Consider the following 15,913-nt stretch of genomic DNA (forward strand, 5'->3'; position numbering starts at 1 on the left):
CTCTTTGAACAGGGGATTTTAAGTACATGTATTTGATAGTATTTTTCTTAATAATATTGATTTTTCTTTGGCACAGAAGGAAAAAAACAGAAAGAAAAATCAAAAGTAGCTGAGAATAAATCTCCACCTATGGTCGTTTCCTGTATTAATGCTGATGTGTCCAGTGTTCCCCCGTCCAGAAGTTCTGAAACTCGAAGTGTATCCCTGGCTTCTCATCTTAACCCACCTCAGGTAGATGCTTTTCCACTCTCTCTTTCCTTCAATCTTTATATCTCTGGCCTCAGTTTGTCAAGAGTGCCATTCTATTAAATTCTGTTATCAAGATATTTGGGTCTGTTGGCCAATAAGACTAAAATTTAAAAATAATTATTTCATGGGGTTGAATAGAATCACCAGATTCTTTGATAGAGTAGGGACACTCAGATTTGAGACTTTCCACCTGCTTTGAACTGTAGAGCTGTTTCCATATTTTTGAAGAAAAAAAATGCTTTCCCCCAATCGTTCTAACCAATTTGAAGGTTACAGATGTTCTCCTGTCCTCCCACGAAAGTGATAAAAGACTCAATCAATGAGTATACGTTGGGTTCATTCAACATTAATTGAGTTTGTATTAAGTGAACTGTTTAGGTGTTTTAAGGAGATGTAGAGATGAACACAGCATATTCCCTGACCTAGTAAAGTGAAGAGTATGATACAGGTCAGATGCAAAGTCTTCTGTGAGCGTTGTGCAAAAGAGTTGTAGGAGAAGCAGGGAGAAAATGATTTATTCTGCCTGGAGTGAGGCTTTATCTTTTTTGGTTGGAGGTGAAATTTGAACAGAAACATGAAGAAATGGGTAGGCTTTCCTGGATAGGAATTCTGAGTGGGTCAATTCAGACCCACATGGAGGAGTGAGGGAGAGGAACAGTGATTGGACTGAGGCTTAGAGGATGAGATACTGGGACAAGCAGAGTCACTGTGGCAAGACCAGGGCGTTTGGAATCAAGAGACCTATGAGGGGAATTATCTTGGACATGTTGTTTAACTTTTCTAAACTTCAGTTTCTTTATCTATAGAACGAGGGTAATAACATGTTGTGAAACGGATTGTTGTGAGGATAAAGCCATATAAACATGTGAGAGCTCCTAACACAGGTATATGCTGGGAGCTCAGTAAATTCTTCTTGAATTGTGTCCCTATTCAAAGATCTAGTGGAGGGGCTTCCTTGGTGGCGCAGTGGTTAAGAACCCGCCTGCCAATGCAGGGGACACGGGTTCGAGCCCTGGTCCGGGAAGATCCCACACACCATGGAGCAACTAAGCCCATGCGCCACAACTACTGAGCCTGCGCTCTAGAGCTCGTGAGCCACAACTACTGAGCCTGTGAGCCACAACTACTGAAGCCCGTGCTCCTAGAGCCTGTGCTCCGCAACAAGAGAAGCCACCACAATGGGAAGGCCATGCACCACAACGAAGAGTAGCCCCCCTCACTGCAACTAGAGAAAGCCCATGCGCAGCAACGAATACCCAACGCAGGCAAACATAAAATAAATAAATAAAATAATTAAAAAGAAAAAAAATGATCTTGTGGAAGGTGAGGCTGGAAAGGATGAGCTTGCTTATGGGAGCCCTTCAGGAGTGCTAAGGAGTTTGGACTTTATGTTTGCACAGCCCGTCTGCTGTGGGGAAGCAGAAAAAAGATAAGACAGGATTCCTGGTCCGTACAAGTTAGTTGGAGGGAGTCAAGCCATACCAAACAATACCCCCCCCCCCCAACACACACACACAAGATATGTTTAGAGTGGATGAGAGTTTGAGCTTTGGATATAGACTACAACTTTGGAGTCCAATGTCACAAGCTATTGACTGTGATCTTGAATCTGCCCCTTTCTTTCAAAGCCTGTTCCATTATCTACGGGATCTATGAAATAGGAAGCCGTGAGAATTAAAGGAGATAAGACATTTAGTACAGTGTGTGGCACAGAGCAGACTGTTAGCTTTGATTATTATAATCAGATGCTAATTATAGATCATATCATATTTTATTGTATTATAATTAGATGTCTTTTAGCTCATTAATGCTGTGGGGCTCAGAGGGAAAGTAGCATACCCTCACAAAGTAGAGTAATACGTGAACTAAATCCTAAATGACAGGCAAGATTTATTAAGCTGAAAAAGAAAAGGGAGGATGACAAGGCAGAGACAAAAATATGCACCCAGCATAGGAGCAATAGGGCCCAAGGTTCACGGAGCAGTGGATTGAAACAGAAATATCTCATAGGGTTGTTTTACCCTCTAGTTTAAGGGCTTACAGTTAGTCTTTGTTCGTGCTGTTCAAAAGAAACTTTTGGAATTGCTACCAGTTTAATGAACTTTTTGGTCTCTTTAAACTGCTCTGACAGGCTCAACAGTATTGCTCACTTTTCATATTGAAGTATGAATCACATAAAGGAACAGTTGATGACAACCTAGAAGAGAACACTTAACTATCAGGCAATATAAATACACTTGAAAAATACGGAGATTTTAAAACCTAAGGATTTATTTTAACAGATATTTTGTTGTGTTTACAGTTTTTTATAGTTTTTTAAAATGCTTTTTACGGCTATTTTGTTGTTTGCATTTGGATAAAAGTTAAAAGAAAGTGAATGGGCAACAAAGTTTAAAGTAAAAGTAAAGTACTAGTAGAGTTTATTTTGAAATAGTCAAAGCATTTTAGTGATAATCACAATAGGTCTTACTTTATTCCTCTAACATTTACTTTTATATATATTCAACATGAGGAAAATGTGATTGGGGTGCCACATTTTTCTCAAACTATAATTCTAGTTTGCCTGAAGCTATATATTTTTTTAAATCCTGTTTGCCTGAAGCTATATATTATTTTAAATCCTAGTTGGTCATATTACGGGATGGAATAGGAAATTAATAATTACTTAGCCCTGACTTCATGCTTTCACCAAGGTTATCGAATTGAATTCTCCTAATAACTCTATGAAGTAGGAATTATCCCCCAGAGTAAAGATTAGGAAGTTAAAAATCATTCCAAGATGACCAAGCAGGGGGCATTAAGAACTGGGATTCAAATGCAAGCCTGTCAGACTCTGGTCTCAGGTTTTCCCAGGCTCTGGAGCTGGTCCGGGAAGCTCACTGGGGTGAGCTGTGAAGGGTTGGGTCGGAGGAGAGGTGCCAGACAAGCTGACCAGTGGGAGCTGGGACACCTTTTCTTTGCTTCTCCAGACTCTCTGTCCACCCTCTTCACTCTGGTGAAGGTGAACACACAGCAAATGAACAGAGGGCTCCCTGCCCTGCAGCTTTTGGGAGCCAGAGCACGGAGGAGAACGAGGCCTGGCTTGTTTCCTCCTGGCCCTTCTACCAGGTCACAGTGGGTTGGTGGCATTTCTCCATCAGCTACCCGGTCCAGATTCCAGAAGCCTCTCCCTCACTTCTTGCTGCTCCGAGCCTAGGTGTGGTAATGTGTCCCTACTGTTAACAAGCCTTGGGGAATTGCTCATTCCTTATTCATTTCTCTTCACACGTCTTTAGAAAGTATGGTCCCTTTATTAAATGCACCTCAAGTTAGCCAGTTTGAGGCTGCCCTTTGTTTCCTGTGGGCTCCTGACAGGCATCCGTAATTGCAATGGCTCTGGGTGCTGTTTAATTTTTATTCTTTTCACTTTCCTCAGATTCATCGCTTCTCCAATAATTTTTATAGTGACTTGAATGGTGTGATGACAATTCAAGCAAAACCACTTCAGCAGAGACCTACTTATTTTGCAGATAGAACACAGTACGTATAAAAAATAATCACCCAGCCTCTTCCCTGCGCTGGACACACTCGACCACTAAAGACCACTGAGGACGAGATGATAAGAATTGCATTTAATCCCATGCTCCAGGTGTGTCTGAGCACATAACAGCCAATGCGTAAGAATGAAAACAGCCTGTTCTAATGACAACCACAAAACAATTCCTGTTAGGTTGGGGCCGATAAGAAAAGGGGACTGTAGCTGTGAATTCTTAATATTGTGGGCTATACGGTTTGATTACAAACAGTGAGAGACTTAAAACAATGAGATCTCTTCCCCCTGTCGATGATCCTTCACTGAAATTAAAATTGAACTGGAAATGCTGGTCTGTCCATTCATTCAACAAATAGGACTAAATTCTACGTGCCAGGCTGTGTTCTAGACAAAGCCTAGTAATGAGCAAATGCATAGAGCTTACATGTGAGTAATGAACTTGACTTCCCTCCCCCAGGAGTGAGCAAGAGGACAGATCACTGGGTTCAGGGGCCGGTGCTCTTGCCTCGGCCCAGCACCGTCTGGCAAGGATCTTGGAGGCTCGCGGACTACAGACTTCTGCAAAGAAAACACCGGCATACAGGAGGCTGCCTTCTCTTACCTCAGAATCACAGAGAATAAAAATCCCCAGCGTGTACAGTGATGAAGTTCTTAGGGGAACGAAACTGTAAGTCTTGTTTCTCTGGTGGTAAAACAAAGGTCACGGAGGACAGAGATGCTTGTCAATTAGGGTTTATGGTTTATTCTGGACAAAGCATCCCCTGTCAAATCTTACGTGGACAGTTTTCTAAGTAGCTCATTATTTGGATATTTAACATGAATTTGTTCCAGTAGTATACTTACTACTAGATACTAGCTATTAGCTAGATACTAGAATATAAAGTCAGGCCGTGTACCTACAGCACAGGCAGCTAAGCGCAATGAAACTCCTGATGGAGAGGGTCTTAGATGGGTTTCAATGGCTGAATCTGTAAAACTAATCATTAGCTAATGCTTTTATATATACACAATTAATACTTTCATTGTGAGGTGTAAAAACTGATGTACATAAGATGCGGTTAAAATAAAAGGGACATATACCCATTAGTTTTTATTTATCTTGAAGGGTGAGTTTCATTCTGTGTAGGGAATTTCAGAAAATCTTTTGACCTTAGGAATCAACATCAAATCATTGCCTTATTAGAAAGGAATTTGTCTCTTCCTTTATTGTAGAATTACGAAGGAGCTTTCCAGTTTTCTCACTCACTCAAGTGTGAGGCAATACTTGTGTTAACAACAGCCAGTGTTTGTTGACTGCTTTCATGTTCCCAGCACTAGCTAAATGAATCACATTTATCTTATTTGTGACCTACCACAAACCTTTGAGTTGGTACTCACATTATCCCAAATCTAAGATGAGGAAACAGAGGCTGAAAGGAGTCGAATAACTGGCCAAAGATCACTCCCCCACAGTGCTGCCTGGCTTTGGAGACCAGCCCCTGGACCACCGGGCCACCAGGCTTCCTGCAGCACGGGAGAGAGTTATTACAGGGACCGCATCTAGGTCCCCCTGCGGGGGGGATGTGTAAGCAGCTGCCAGTGCTTAACGAGTGACTAGACTCCTTCGAGATGCACTCCACAGCACCCTTTACAGCTTTATGATAAGTCAGCGTTTCTTTCACTAGTCGGAAGTGCTCTTTCCAGCTTTATTGAGTCTGCTCTGTTAATTCTTTCGAGATCTCACTCCCTCCTCCATGTCACTTTGGGCACCTGGGACCCTCTTCGTCATCCTCTGCCGTGTCAATAGCACATTACTGGCTCTTTCCTCTTCCTCCCAGCCCACCCAGCCTCCACTGTCAGGCTTTCATCAAAAACCTTTTCTATTTTTTACTGAAATAAATTCAGACACCTCCAACTGTACATTCCCTTCCTGTTTTGTCCTGGCCTCTCCCTATTTGTAGATCCATGTCTTTCAACATTTTTAACATTATTGCCATGCTAAAAAGCCCTTTTAGCGTATCTTTTCTAATTCCTCCCCCACCTGTGAAAGTTTAATATAGTGTAGAGTTTTGTACTTTTTTTTTTTTTTTTGCGGTACATGGACCTGTCACTGTTGTGGCCTCTCCTGTTGCAGAGCAACACGCTCCAGATGCGCAGGCTCAGTGGCCATGGCTCACGGGCCTAGCCACTCCACGGCATGTGGGATCTTCCTGGACTGGGGCACGAACCCGTGTCCCCTGCATTGGCAGGCAGATTCTCAACCACTGCACCACCAGGGAAGCCCTATCAGACATTTTTGAAAGCATGATTTTAATGACTAAAATATAATTATGTGGGTATATAATAATTTACTGTGTTGCCCTATTACTGAAAATTTTCATTTCTTCTATATTTTCACTATTATATTGTACAATGAACGCTATGTTACATAAATTTTAGTAAGGATGTCTTTAAACTGTTTCCTGGTGGTAAGTCCTAGAAGTAAAGCTACCAGGTCAAAGGTTATGGATATTTTTAAGGCTCTTGAAATATTTTTCCAAAGTTCTTCTAAGAATGGTTCTACCAATTTATAGACCCACTAGCAATCCACAAGCCTATTTCCTTGCAGCCTGTAAGCTTTAGTTAGTATGTATATTTTAAAACTTGATGAATCAAAAATTGTCATATTTTAATTTTCATGAATTTATTATTAATAAATAAATGAATTAGAATCTGTTTCTAGAATATCCATCTCTATTGTGCACAAATTAGACAATTTAATTTTTCAGTGTTAATATGTGGTAGGGAAGGTCTTTTATCATCATTACTCTTCCTTTGTTGAACTTACTCACCCATGTTGACAAATAAATTTTACAATCTGGTTGTCAAATTTAAAAAAAAAAGTATCACATTGGACCTCATAGCATTAAATCTATTAAAAATGTAGGAATAACTGACACGTAGTTTTCCCATCAGAGAACATATTCTGCCTTTTATGGCCTCACATAAAGTTCTGTGGTTTTCCTCATCTAGGCCCTGCACATTGAGAATTAATTTTATCCTTCATGGATTGCTCTATTCCCTAAATTTCTACAGTGCCTGTATTCAGAACCAGACACCGTAGCACTATATTATATCAACTGCATTGCATTGTAATCTAATGACTTGATTTGTTTTCAGTACTTTGTAATCTTCTTAAGGAGAGGAACTAGATATTCAAAAACTTCCGTGTTCTGCGCAGGGGCTAGCACAGCTGAGCACTCAGTAAATACAGGCTCACAGTCCTCACTAAACACAGAGGTGACTGGGGCTGGGACTCAGTCCCCTGCCCATCTTGTAGAAACTCAGCTCATCCTACTTGGCGTTTCCTTTGGGAGGCAGGTTGTGATTAATAGCTTCGCGGTAAGGTCTGTTTGTCTCTGTACCTGGGTGCTCAGGTCATGTTGTTGTGTTTACAGGCAAACTGGCGTGGACCGCACGGCCTCCCCACCAGTTCAGACCTCAAGGAGCAGGTTGCCACCAATAGGCTCAGAGACTGGGGAGCAGAATATGGCAGTTCCCGGATGGCGTCCTGTTTCTGTAAGACAGATTTCTTAATATTTAAGTGCACCATTTACATTGTTTGTTGGAAAACAAACAAACATAATTTGGACACTTCCACATGAACACAGTAGCATAAAATGTCTCCATGATCTGTTTCTTGAAAGTAACTGGCTTGTGAGAATTTATAGGAGGTGGGAGGATTAATTCAATATTTTGTGAAATAAAAAACACGGCCCGAACTAAATCAGAAAGTCCAGGTGTCAAGGCCATATCTGACGGTCAGGATGGTGTAGCGAAGAAAATATCATGAAGATTACGTCAGGGGACAGGCAGATCTGTGTTTGAATCCTGCCACACAAACTCTTCATATGATTTGCTTCCAATTAGTCTCCCTGAGCCTTAATTTTCTCACTTATAAAAGGGCAATAATGATTCCTACCTCAAAGAATTGTTATAAGGATTAAATGAATTTATAGATGTTAAATAATGCCTGGCATAGATTAAGAACACAGTAACATACCCTGCCATTTTTCCCAGCTCCCATTTTTACAGTTAATCTTTGCCATGTTCACTGGAAGGTAGGCATAATGTCTTCTTCACCCAAGCTCAACTGAGCCAAGCGACCACAGAAAGTCTGGGGAAGGGTATGCTGCTGGTAGAAAGCCTAACCAGGTTTCCCCCAGATTTATAATGACTGCTCACTTCACTCCAATACAAGTAACTTGTGTCTATTTTATAAAACACAGAAGACCCCCAAGTGTGAGAACATAAAGCCTAGGGAGAGAAAAACCAGCTGAGGCAGGGCTTTCTCTCGCATTCCTTTGCCTCCCTGAATATAACAGTAAAACTCATTCTCAGAAGGCAAGAGTTGCAAAGCTTTAATATTTAACTTTAGAATATTGTGGCTTAGAGTGGAATCCTAAAAGCAGTCAAATATCACATTTAAAAAAAGTCAGATGCTTCACAAATGCAGAAGAACATTTCTATCATAGTTTAATATTAAGAATTTTATGCAGTTAAGGTTTTTAATCCATATTTACTTATTAAGGCCCTACCACTTTACCAGGTTAAAAATTACAATTACATAATTAAATTGATAGGTGTGTTTAGTGGACCTTATACTTAGCAATATCTAAATAAAAGTTTTCAAATAAGCGAGTGAATGAATGCTAAACGAGCAACTAATTGAAGTATATATAGATTTTCTTTTGTCTTTTTAAGGATTGCATTTATTTTAAACAAGAGCATATCATCCTTCATTTAGCTCAGAGGAAGGCATCCACAAAAACATGTGTTGAGCACAGTACCTGTCCGTGTAGAAAGATCACCCCTTCAAGAAAGATCTCTGGCCATGGAACAGTTTTCAAGCCCAGCACATCCCATACATTTTGGGTCGGTTCTCTGTTAACCATAACTTTCGTTTTAAAAAATATTTGAAACGATAAAACTCATCCCTCATTTTATTTTTCTTCTAACAGTCAGATACACCACGAAAAGGTTCATTGACACTGAGGGAATTTGCTGGTCACACATGGACAGGTCAAGGTTTTTTGACAGGTCGGTGTTCTCCATATACAAATAAAATGATGTAATACGTGAAGTTTCAAGTTTTGGAAAGAGAAATTGGAGATTATCGACCTTGAGAGGACAATTTTGACCAAGAGGTTGTCATCTATGGCTATATCTCAGGAATCTCCATAAAGAGCAAAACTGCAAAGACAAGCACTTCTCTGCTGTTGGTTAAAAAAACAAAAAGTAACTGAGTAAATCTGAAGATCGAAGTGGTTTTGGTAAGCAATTCATGAATCAATTGGGCAGCATCTCATGTGGCAAACAGAGATATTCTGAGGAGCTGCGGGGCATGGAAGGCTTTTATAAAAGGAAGGCAGGACAGGGAAAGGAGATCATCAGCAAGGAAAAAAGGAAAGTTCATTGGAGGAAGGTAAAAGCTCAAGTGATGATAGCTTGTCTTTGGCTGACCTGCTGGGTTTTCCATTGGCTGGGCTTGTTGCTGGGCAAGAAGGAAGTCTTCCTCCTGCTGGAGCAGGAATGTAGCTGCGCTTCCTGTTTGGGAGAGCAAGGTGGTCTCTTCCTATTGGGGTCAGTCAGTTACTGATGTCTTCCTGGTGGGGTAAAGGTGAGTGGTGGGCAGGGCATGAGAGCTCCCACTACTGGCTTTCCAACCCCAACTTTGGCTGCGGTTTCCTTTTATTAATTTGCACAATCTTAAAGGAGAAAACGCCCAAAGTTTCCTAATTTAGGGCCTCACCCTCATAAAAAAGAAAATGCTGTCTTGAGTCTTACGAGAAATCAATGTCTCTCTCTGCTGTAGAGTTTCCATGTTTGTTTTTCTTCTGAATGAAACTCTATTTTCAGATTCTCTTTGAAGATCTCATTATAAAAATGCTTCACAAAATTAATACAAATCTTCTAGTTATTTTATGATGTAGAGTTTTACAGATAAATACTTATTCTCAGGTAGTATGCCATTTAAAGAATCAAGTTTCTAGACTGAATTCAGGCCTATGATGTTTTAATTTTCAAAACCGTTACCAACATTTTTGTTCAAGGAGGCAACGTAGCATCGTCATGAGGTGTGCCACTCTGGAATCAAATGCCTCGTTTCCATCCTGACTCGAGCACCTACTAGCTGAGCACTTTAGGAGAGCCTCAACTGCTCCAGGCCTCAGTTCTTTTATAACAGACTAGATGGAGAAAACAATTATTGGAAAAATGTATGGAAAGGACCTAGCTAGATGCCAAGCATACACTGTTTGCTCAAAAAATATGAATCATTTGTATTATAGATAATCTCAAATGTAGAGGATAATTTGCTGTTTTAAGGGAAATAATAATATAACTTTAAAATAAATCTAGTATAATTCAAGCACTGGGACAACTCAGGTTTATCACTGTTATGTCAGCCCTTCTATAGTTCTATAGCATAGTGATGTCAAAATTTCTCTATTCTTTTGAGATTTTTCTCCTATGCTCATAGCTCTAAGCTGCTGTGTCTTTTTGTTGCTTTTTGCCTTGTGCATTCCCCAGGAGTATTCTCTGTCATTTTCAATGACAATAGTTCTTTCTCTAAAAGGCAGCCATGGTATGTGAGAGAGAGAACAGTGACGGTTGATAAATATGATTCTGCGGATGGCAATAGACAGTGGCTAAGGAGTTTCGGAGATGTTGACTGCAGCGTGCTAAGTGGAGATGCCAAATAGTTTGTTGGGCGTACAGTACTAGAGGTTAGGAGAGGAAACTGGGCTCTGAATTTGTTTAAAATCTGCACTCTTAATTTTTCACCAAATACTAAGTCACTGTATTCTCTTATCAATCAATAACTTTGTGACAACTGTCATTATTGCTGGTTGGAGGCCTTTTTTATGTCTATAGAAGTGATTGAGGGTACATAAGAGAGATGTTCCTATATTTCTAAAGATTTATTTTCTTCTTCTCTGACAGGCTTGTGGTCTCTTGCTTACCTTTGCTTCCAGGTCCAAAAGCGCAGGGGCTATTAACTTATCAGCATTATTCCTGTAGCAGAAAAAAAAAAAAGGAAAGGAGAAGCTGAGGGACCAAGAGTGGGAAGGACTTCTTAAGGTAGCTGACAGAGTTCTCTGGGGGAACTCACGGCCAGGACCAAGGCCCAGTGGAGGGGAAGCACCCCTCTTTCTTCTCAGCACCCAGCATGGCAGTTTTTCCAGATGACTATTTCCTGATTTGTGTACAAGTGACATTGAGTTTTTTTTTTTTTTCGTTTTAAAAAATATCATCTGCATGGAACATATAACACGATCTTTTTGGGACCTGGGATTTGTAACATTCTAATGAGAATTTTGCTTGGTGTTTCAGGTTCACAATTTCCACCTAAATCTTTTCAGAGGACAACTTTGACTTTCAGAAAGAGATTCCAAGTGGCATGTTGATGTGACTTCACCAGGACTGCAACACCTGCTGAAGCATTCAAAGCCTCGGTACACCATTTATCACTTGAAAACTAGAAGAAGTATTGTTATATATCTGTCTGACAGTCTGAGATGTTCGACTGCCTGAGAGAAATGCAAACAAATAAACAACTTAATTTTGAACACTTTTTGCTGTAAAGAGAATACAAGTCAAACCCACCAACCTTCTTCATTATCGGAAGCATTCCAGTAAAGGTTCTTTAGGCTTTGCTCAGAAGAATCTAATATGTGTTTATAATTCATCCTTTTATTAATTATACACAGACACACACATGCTTAGTGCGTGTATTCACACACTACTTCGTATATGAAAGTATATTATCTAGGAATATGCCATTTTATCTAGGAGTATGTAACTTTATGTCTTTTGAAATTTTTTGTCTCATTCTATTATTAATTCCATCAAAGTCCTAGTCACTAATAGATATTACTCCCTCCTTTAGAAAACAGCAAAGTCACCTTTGGTACAATATGACAGGTTGACTAATGTTCAGATTGTTCTAGTCATTGTGCTGACTTTCTTATACCTTTTTAAAAAAGCACTTTAGGGGCTTCCCTGGTGGCTGGTGCAGTGGTTGGGAGTCCGCCTGCCGATGCAGGGGACGCGGGTTCGTGCCCCGGTCCGGGAAGATCCCACATGCCGCAGAGTGGCAGGGCCCGTGAGCCATGGCCGCTGAGCTGCGCGTCCGGAGCCTGTGCTCTGCAACGGGAGAGGCCACAACAGTGAGAGGCCCGCGGACCACAAAAAATAAAAAATAAAAAAATAAAAAATAGAAGTACAGTGGTCTAGACTCATACCTTATAAACATTTTCTATTGGAAAATAAAGTACTAGTTTGGAGATAACATAAAGTCTTGGCTCTACCACTCACTTAAAAAAAACAACAGCCTGCTCATGCATATATTTTAACACCTGTATTGAAGATAATACAGATAATAATCTAGAGTTTATTAAATAATGCTTAAATCAAGGATGGTGTAGGGCAGTGTTTTCATAATAATCTACTTTGATAAATGAGTCTCATCTTAGAATTTCCCTAACAAAGTTTGAAAAAGGCAAATCAAATTACTCCTGAGATCAATTTTTAAACTAAGGTTAGTGACTATATTAATTAAAATGTCAGTTTATCCAAAACCAAAGAAGAAATGAAGAAATTTAAAAATAATATAAAAATATGTAAAATACCATAGAAAACTACTAGATTGTATGAATTTAATACTAAAGGAAGTATCCATAGAGTTGTTATTCTGAACTAGAATGGGATTTCTATACCAATTAAGAGATACATTTTTATAATATCATAATCATTTGCATATTATATTTTTATTGTCATTGTTTTCTTTTGACTACAGATCATGGTTAGGATGTTTAATTCTTTAATTTTTAATAAAAGTGTTGAGTTTTCAAAAATTCATTACATTTATAAAATCTTTAGATTCCCAATTTTCAATATAATTTGTGTAAATATTTCTCTATTCTGCAGTGTCTAATACACAGGTTACTCATACATTTATTTCCAACTCCACAGCAAACTTTTCCCTGTGAATTCAAAATACATATCCATGTATGTTTGTGAGGGTTTTACCTCATTTATGAGTACACCAATTTAACCTTCATGTCAGAAAACGGCATTCCTGTGCGGCAATCATACTTGATATTTATCAAGCACCTCCTTTGTATAAGATTCTGTTCTAAGCATTGGGCTGAACAAGACAAAGTTTTGCCCTAATAGAACTTATACTCTAGTGGAGCGCACAGACTGTAAACAAATCAGTAGAAACATAAGGTGAGATAACAGTCAGTGCTATGAAGAAATATAAAATAAGGCCATGTGACAGCGGAAGGAGTTGCAACTTTAGATAGGACAGTCAGGGGAGGCTTTATTGCAGAGGTAGTCTTTGAACAAAGACTCAAAGCAAATGAGAAAAGAAGCCATGTAGAAATGGAAAAAAGAATTCTAGACAGAGAAAAAAACACACAGCCCAAAACAGGAGCATACCCGGAGGTTTGAAGAGCAGCAGAGAGGCCAGTGGGACGTGGGATGGGATTAGCAAGGGGGTAAATAATAAAGAATGAGATCAGCAAAGTAATAGGAGCTGAGGGTTTAAGATGCTTTTTGGCCTTGGAAGTTGTAAATTATCCGAAATGGGGAGCCACTGGAGAGTTTTGAGGACCAAGTGATGTAATCTGACATGAGATGATGTTTCAGATCAGATGATAGTGGTGCAGCTGGGGAGGAGTCAGGGACCTTGGGTGTGTTCTCAAATTTGAGCCAATAGGATTTGCCATTGGACTGGATGAGCAGGGTAATAAAAAATCCAGATTGCCTCGAAAGCTCTGGCTTAACACTTGGAAAGATGGTGTTGGCCTTTCCCGAAATCAGAAAATGTTCAAGAGGAGCAGATTTGGAGGCATGTTGAGACATGTTTGTTTGAGATGCCTGAAGTGGAGATGTTGAGGTGTTTGGATATCTGTCCCTGGGGTTTAGAGAGGAGGTAGAGACTGGGGTGTGTGTGTGTGTGTGTGTGTGTGTATATATATATATATATATATATATATGGTATTTAAGTACTGAAATGGATGAGATAACCAAGAAAGTGAGAACTTAGAAGCAGGGAAAAAAGAGTTCTGAGCCCCGGGCATCTTAACATCTGGAGGTACGGGATGTGAAGAGAAACTAGCAAAGCAAACAGAAAGAATAACTGGTGAGGGAGAAAAAAAATCAAGATAATATGGAGTCAAAGTCAAATGGGCGCGGCGGGGTTCAAGGAAGTGATAAGGACTCAAACATGTTGAATGCTGTTGATAAGTCAATTTAGATAAGGTCTGAGAAATGACTTAAAGATTTAGCTACATGGGAGATACTGGTGATCTTGACAAGATATGTGCTAGAAGAATGGACAACACAAAAGTCTGAAGAGCCTTCAGGAGAGAATAAGAGGAGGACTTGAAGACAGTAGGAATTTACACTGATCATTTGATGTGTGTGAGTATATAGATAACATAGTTCTATATCCAGTGAGAATTAATTTTTTTAATCTAAATTAGGTATCTTTTTCATACTGGGAATCATTCCAAGTGAGATAAAATTTAAGGAAATCAGTGTTAACATGTACAAAGGCCTTCTGTAGTTTATAACACATTCTGGCCCACGACTTTAACTTTCAGAAGCACTTATTTGAAGCTGGGGAGAGTAGCAAACAAAGACCTTCCAAGTGGGAAGGGATTCGTCCTTTACTGTAGAATGAATCTTCAGGAGAGAAAGGAAGTTCACACCTTCCTACTCAGTTGGATTAGTTCCATGAAGCTGACAATGAATGTGGTTACAAAGGCAGACAGATTGTCTTCACCCTGGCACAGCACTGTTTCCTACACAGAGCATCCTTACCTTTTACGGTGGACCTTCTAAGATGCAGCACTGTGTACGTTGCTACCAGGAGAGAAGGATGGTGCTGTGCATTTCTTGCAGGCCTGGCCATCTGACTGGTTTCCTCTGAAATGTAAATATTCCAAGGCAGTATGAGAAGGGTCCCATCTGGTAACAAGAAAACCACAGGAAAGATGAAAGGGAACAAAGGGACAAGGCTTTTTCTTTTGTTGACCCTTAAAAAAAAACTTCAGTGTCCTGTTCCTCACCCACAAATTGCCTTCAAAATAAAACTAAACCGTGTACGCCTGGCAGTCAAGGTTTATTTCAGCTCGCTCCATGCCACCCATCAACATCATCTCGCTCTAGGCACTCTGAGCTACCTTGTGCTCCAAGCAGGGGCCCCTACACTGTCTCCTGAACCCCTCATACCCTTCCCTGACCTGGAGCACTTCTCTCGTGCTGCCTGGAGCATTCACTCCCCCCACCCCACCCCATCCCTCCCTCTTTCTCGACTTCCTGAGGTCTGCAGTTGTAGGTTATATTCCTTGTTTTGTCCACAGGGATTAGCAGAGAGTCAGATATAGACAAATCTTGTACTTTTATAGCTTTAATTGGCCTTGTGGCTCAGCCTCAGTCCTTTAGAGAGAAGGAAATGAGAGCCCAGAAGATATACTGAAAGATACTACACAGATATATTTTTTAAAGTGTTAAAGTAATTCAACAATATGGAAGTGAATAACATAAAAAGTGTAAGTTCTTCTCCATTCCCACGCAGTCGAGTTGATCATTATTTTTCTTTCCAGGTATTAGTCTAGCTGCAGAGAAAAAAAATTCTCCCAAAGAGGGCATTACATTATATACTTTGTTCTGCAACTTGTTTATTATTTTTTTCCACTTAATATTTCATGAACGTCTTTCTGTGTCGGTATATATAGATGACTTGAAGAAATTCAGTTGGAGAAAAGTCTTAGGTATGTTTTTCTCTACATCAAAGAGGCTCTGCAGGTGGCTGCAAGTAAAGCTAATCCAATTAAGCAAAATAAAAATACAGGGTATTCTCAATATTCCAGCTTCCTTGGCACTTTTCCTATAGCTTAGGGACGTGCTGCTAGGAGCGGGACCCTCCATCCCAGCGCCTTTGTGAAGAAGGATCAAGTGTACACAAGGGAACCAGAGTCAGGATTGGGTACCTGGAGAAAAGAGAGAATTTGGTAGTTAGGGAAACCAGCCCCTGGGCAGAAGTGGAGCATCCTCCTCACTGTCCTTACCTTTTCCCTCCGCAGGCTCAGAGTTTTG

At 40.1% G+C, this 15,913-nt stretch overlaps 1 protein-coding gene across 4 annotated transcripts in view; it reads left to right on the top strand.

The window, feature by feature from the left end:
• FAM149A (family with sequence similarity 149 member A) overlaps positions 1 to 11,372 on the top strand; it is a 28,750-nt gene extending 17,378 nt beyond the window's left edge. For 2 of the 4 annotated variants that reach the window (XM_073798685.1, XM_019921564.3), the window contains exons 8-13: positions 77 to 231; positions 3,665 to 3,768; positions 4,239 to 4,448; positions 7,198 to 7,318; positions 8,761 to 8,839; positions 11,135 to 11,372. In XM_073798685.1, coding sequence (XP_073654786.1) covers positions 77 to 231; positions 3,665 to 3,768; positions 4,239 to 4,448; positions 7,198 to 7,318; positions 8,761 to 8,839; positions 11,135 to 11,208 — 743 coding nt within the window. In that variant the 3' untranslated portion in view covers positions 11,209 to 11,372. Of the gene's footprint in view, positions 1 to 76; positions 232 to 3,664; positions 3,769 to 4,238; positions 4,449 to 7,197; positions 7,319 to 8,760; positions 9,073 to 11,134 lie in introns of all 4 variants that reach the window. The other 2 variants (XR_012329005.1, XM_073798686.1) reach the window with 2 other exon arrangements.
• Positions 11,373 to 15,913: the final 4,541 nt, after the last annotated feature.

Source organism: Tursiops truncatus, chromosome 21, assembly GCF_011762595.2.
Source record: "Tursiops truncatus isolate mTurTru1 chromosome 21, mTurTru1.mat.Y, whole genome shotgun sequence".
Lineage (NCBI taxonomy): Eukaryota > Metazoa > Chordata > Mammalia > Artiodactyla > Delphinidae > Tursiops > Tursiops truncatus.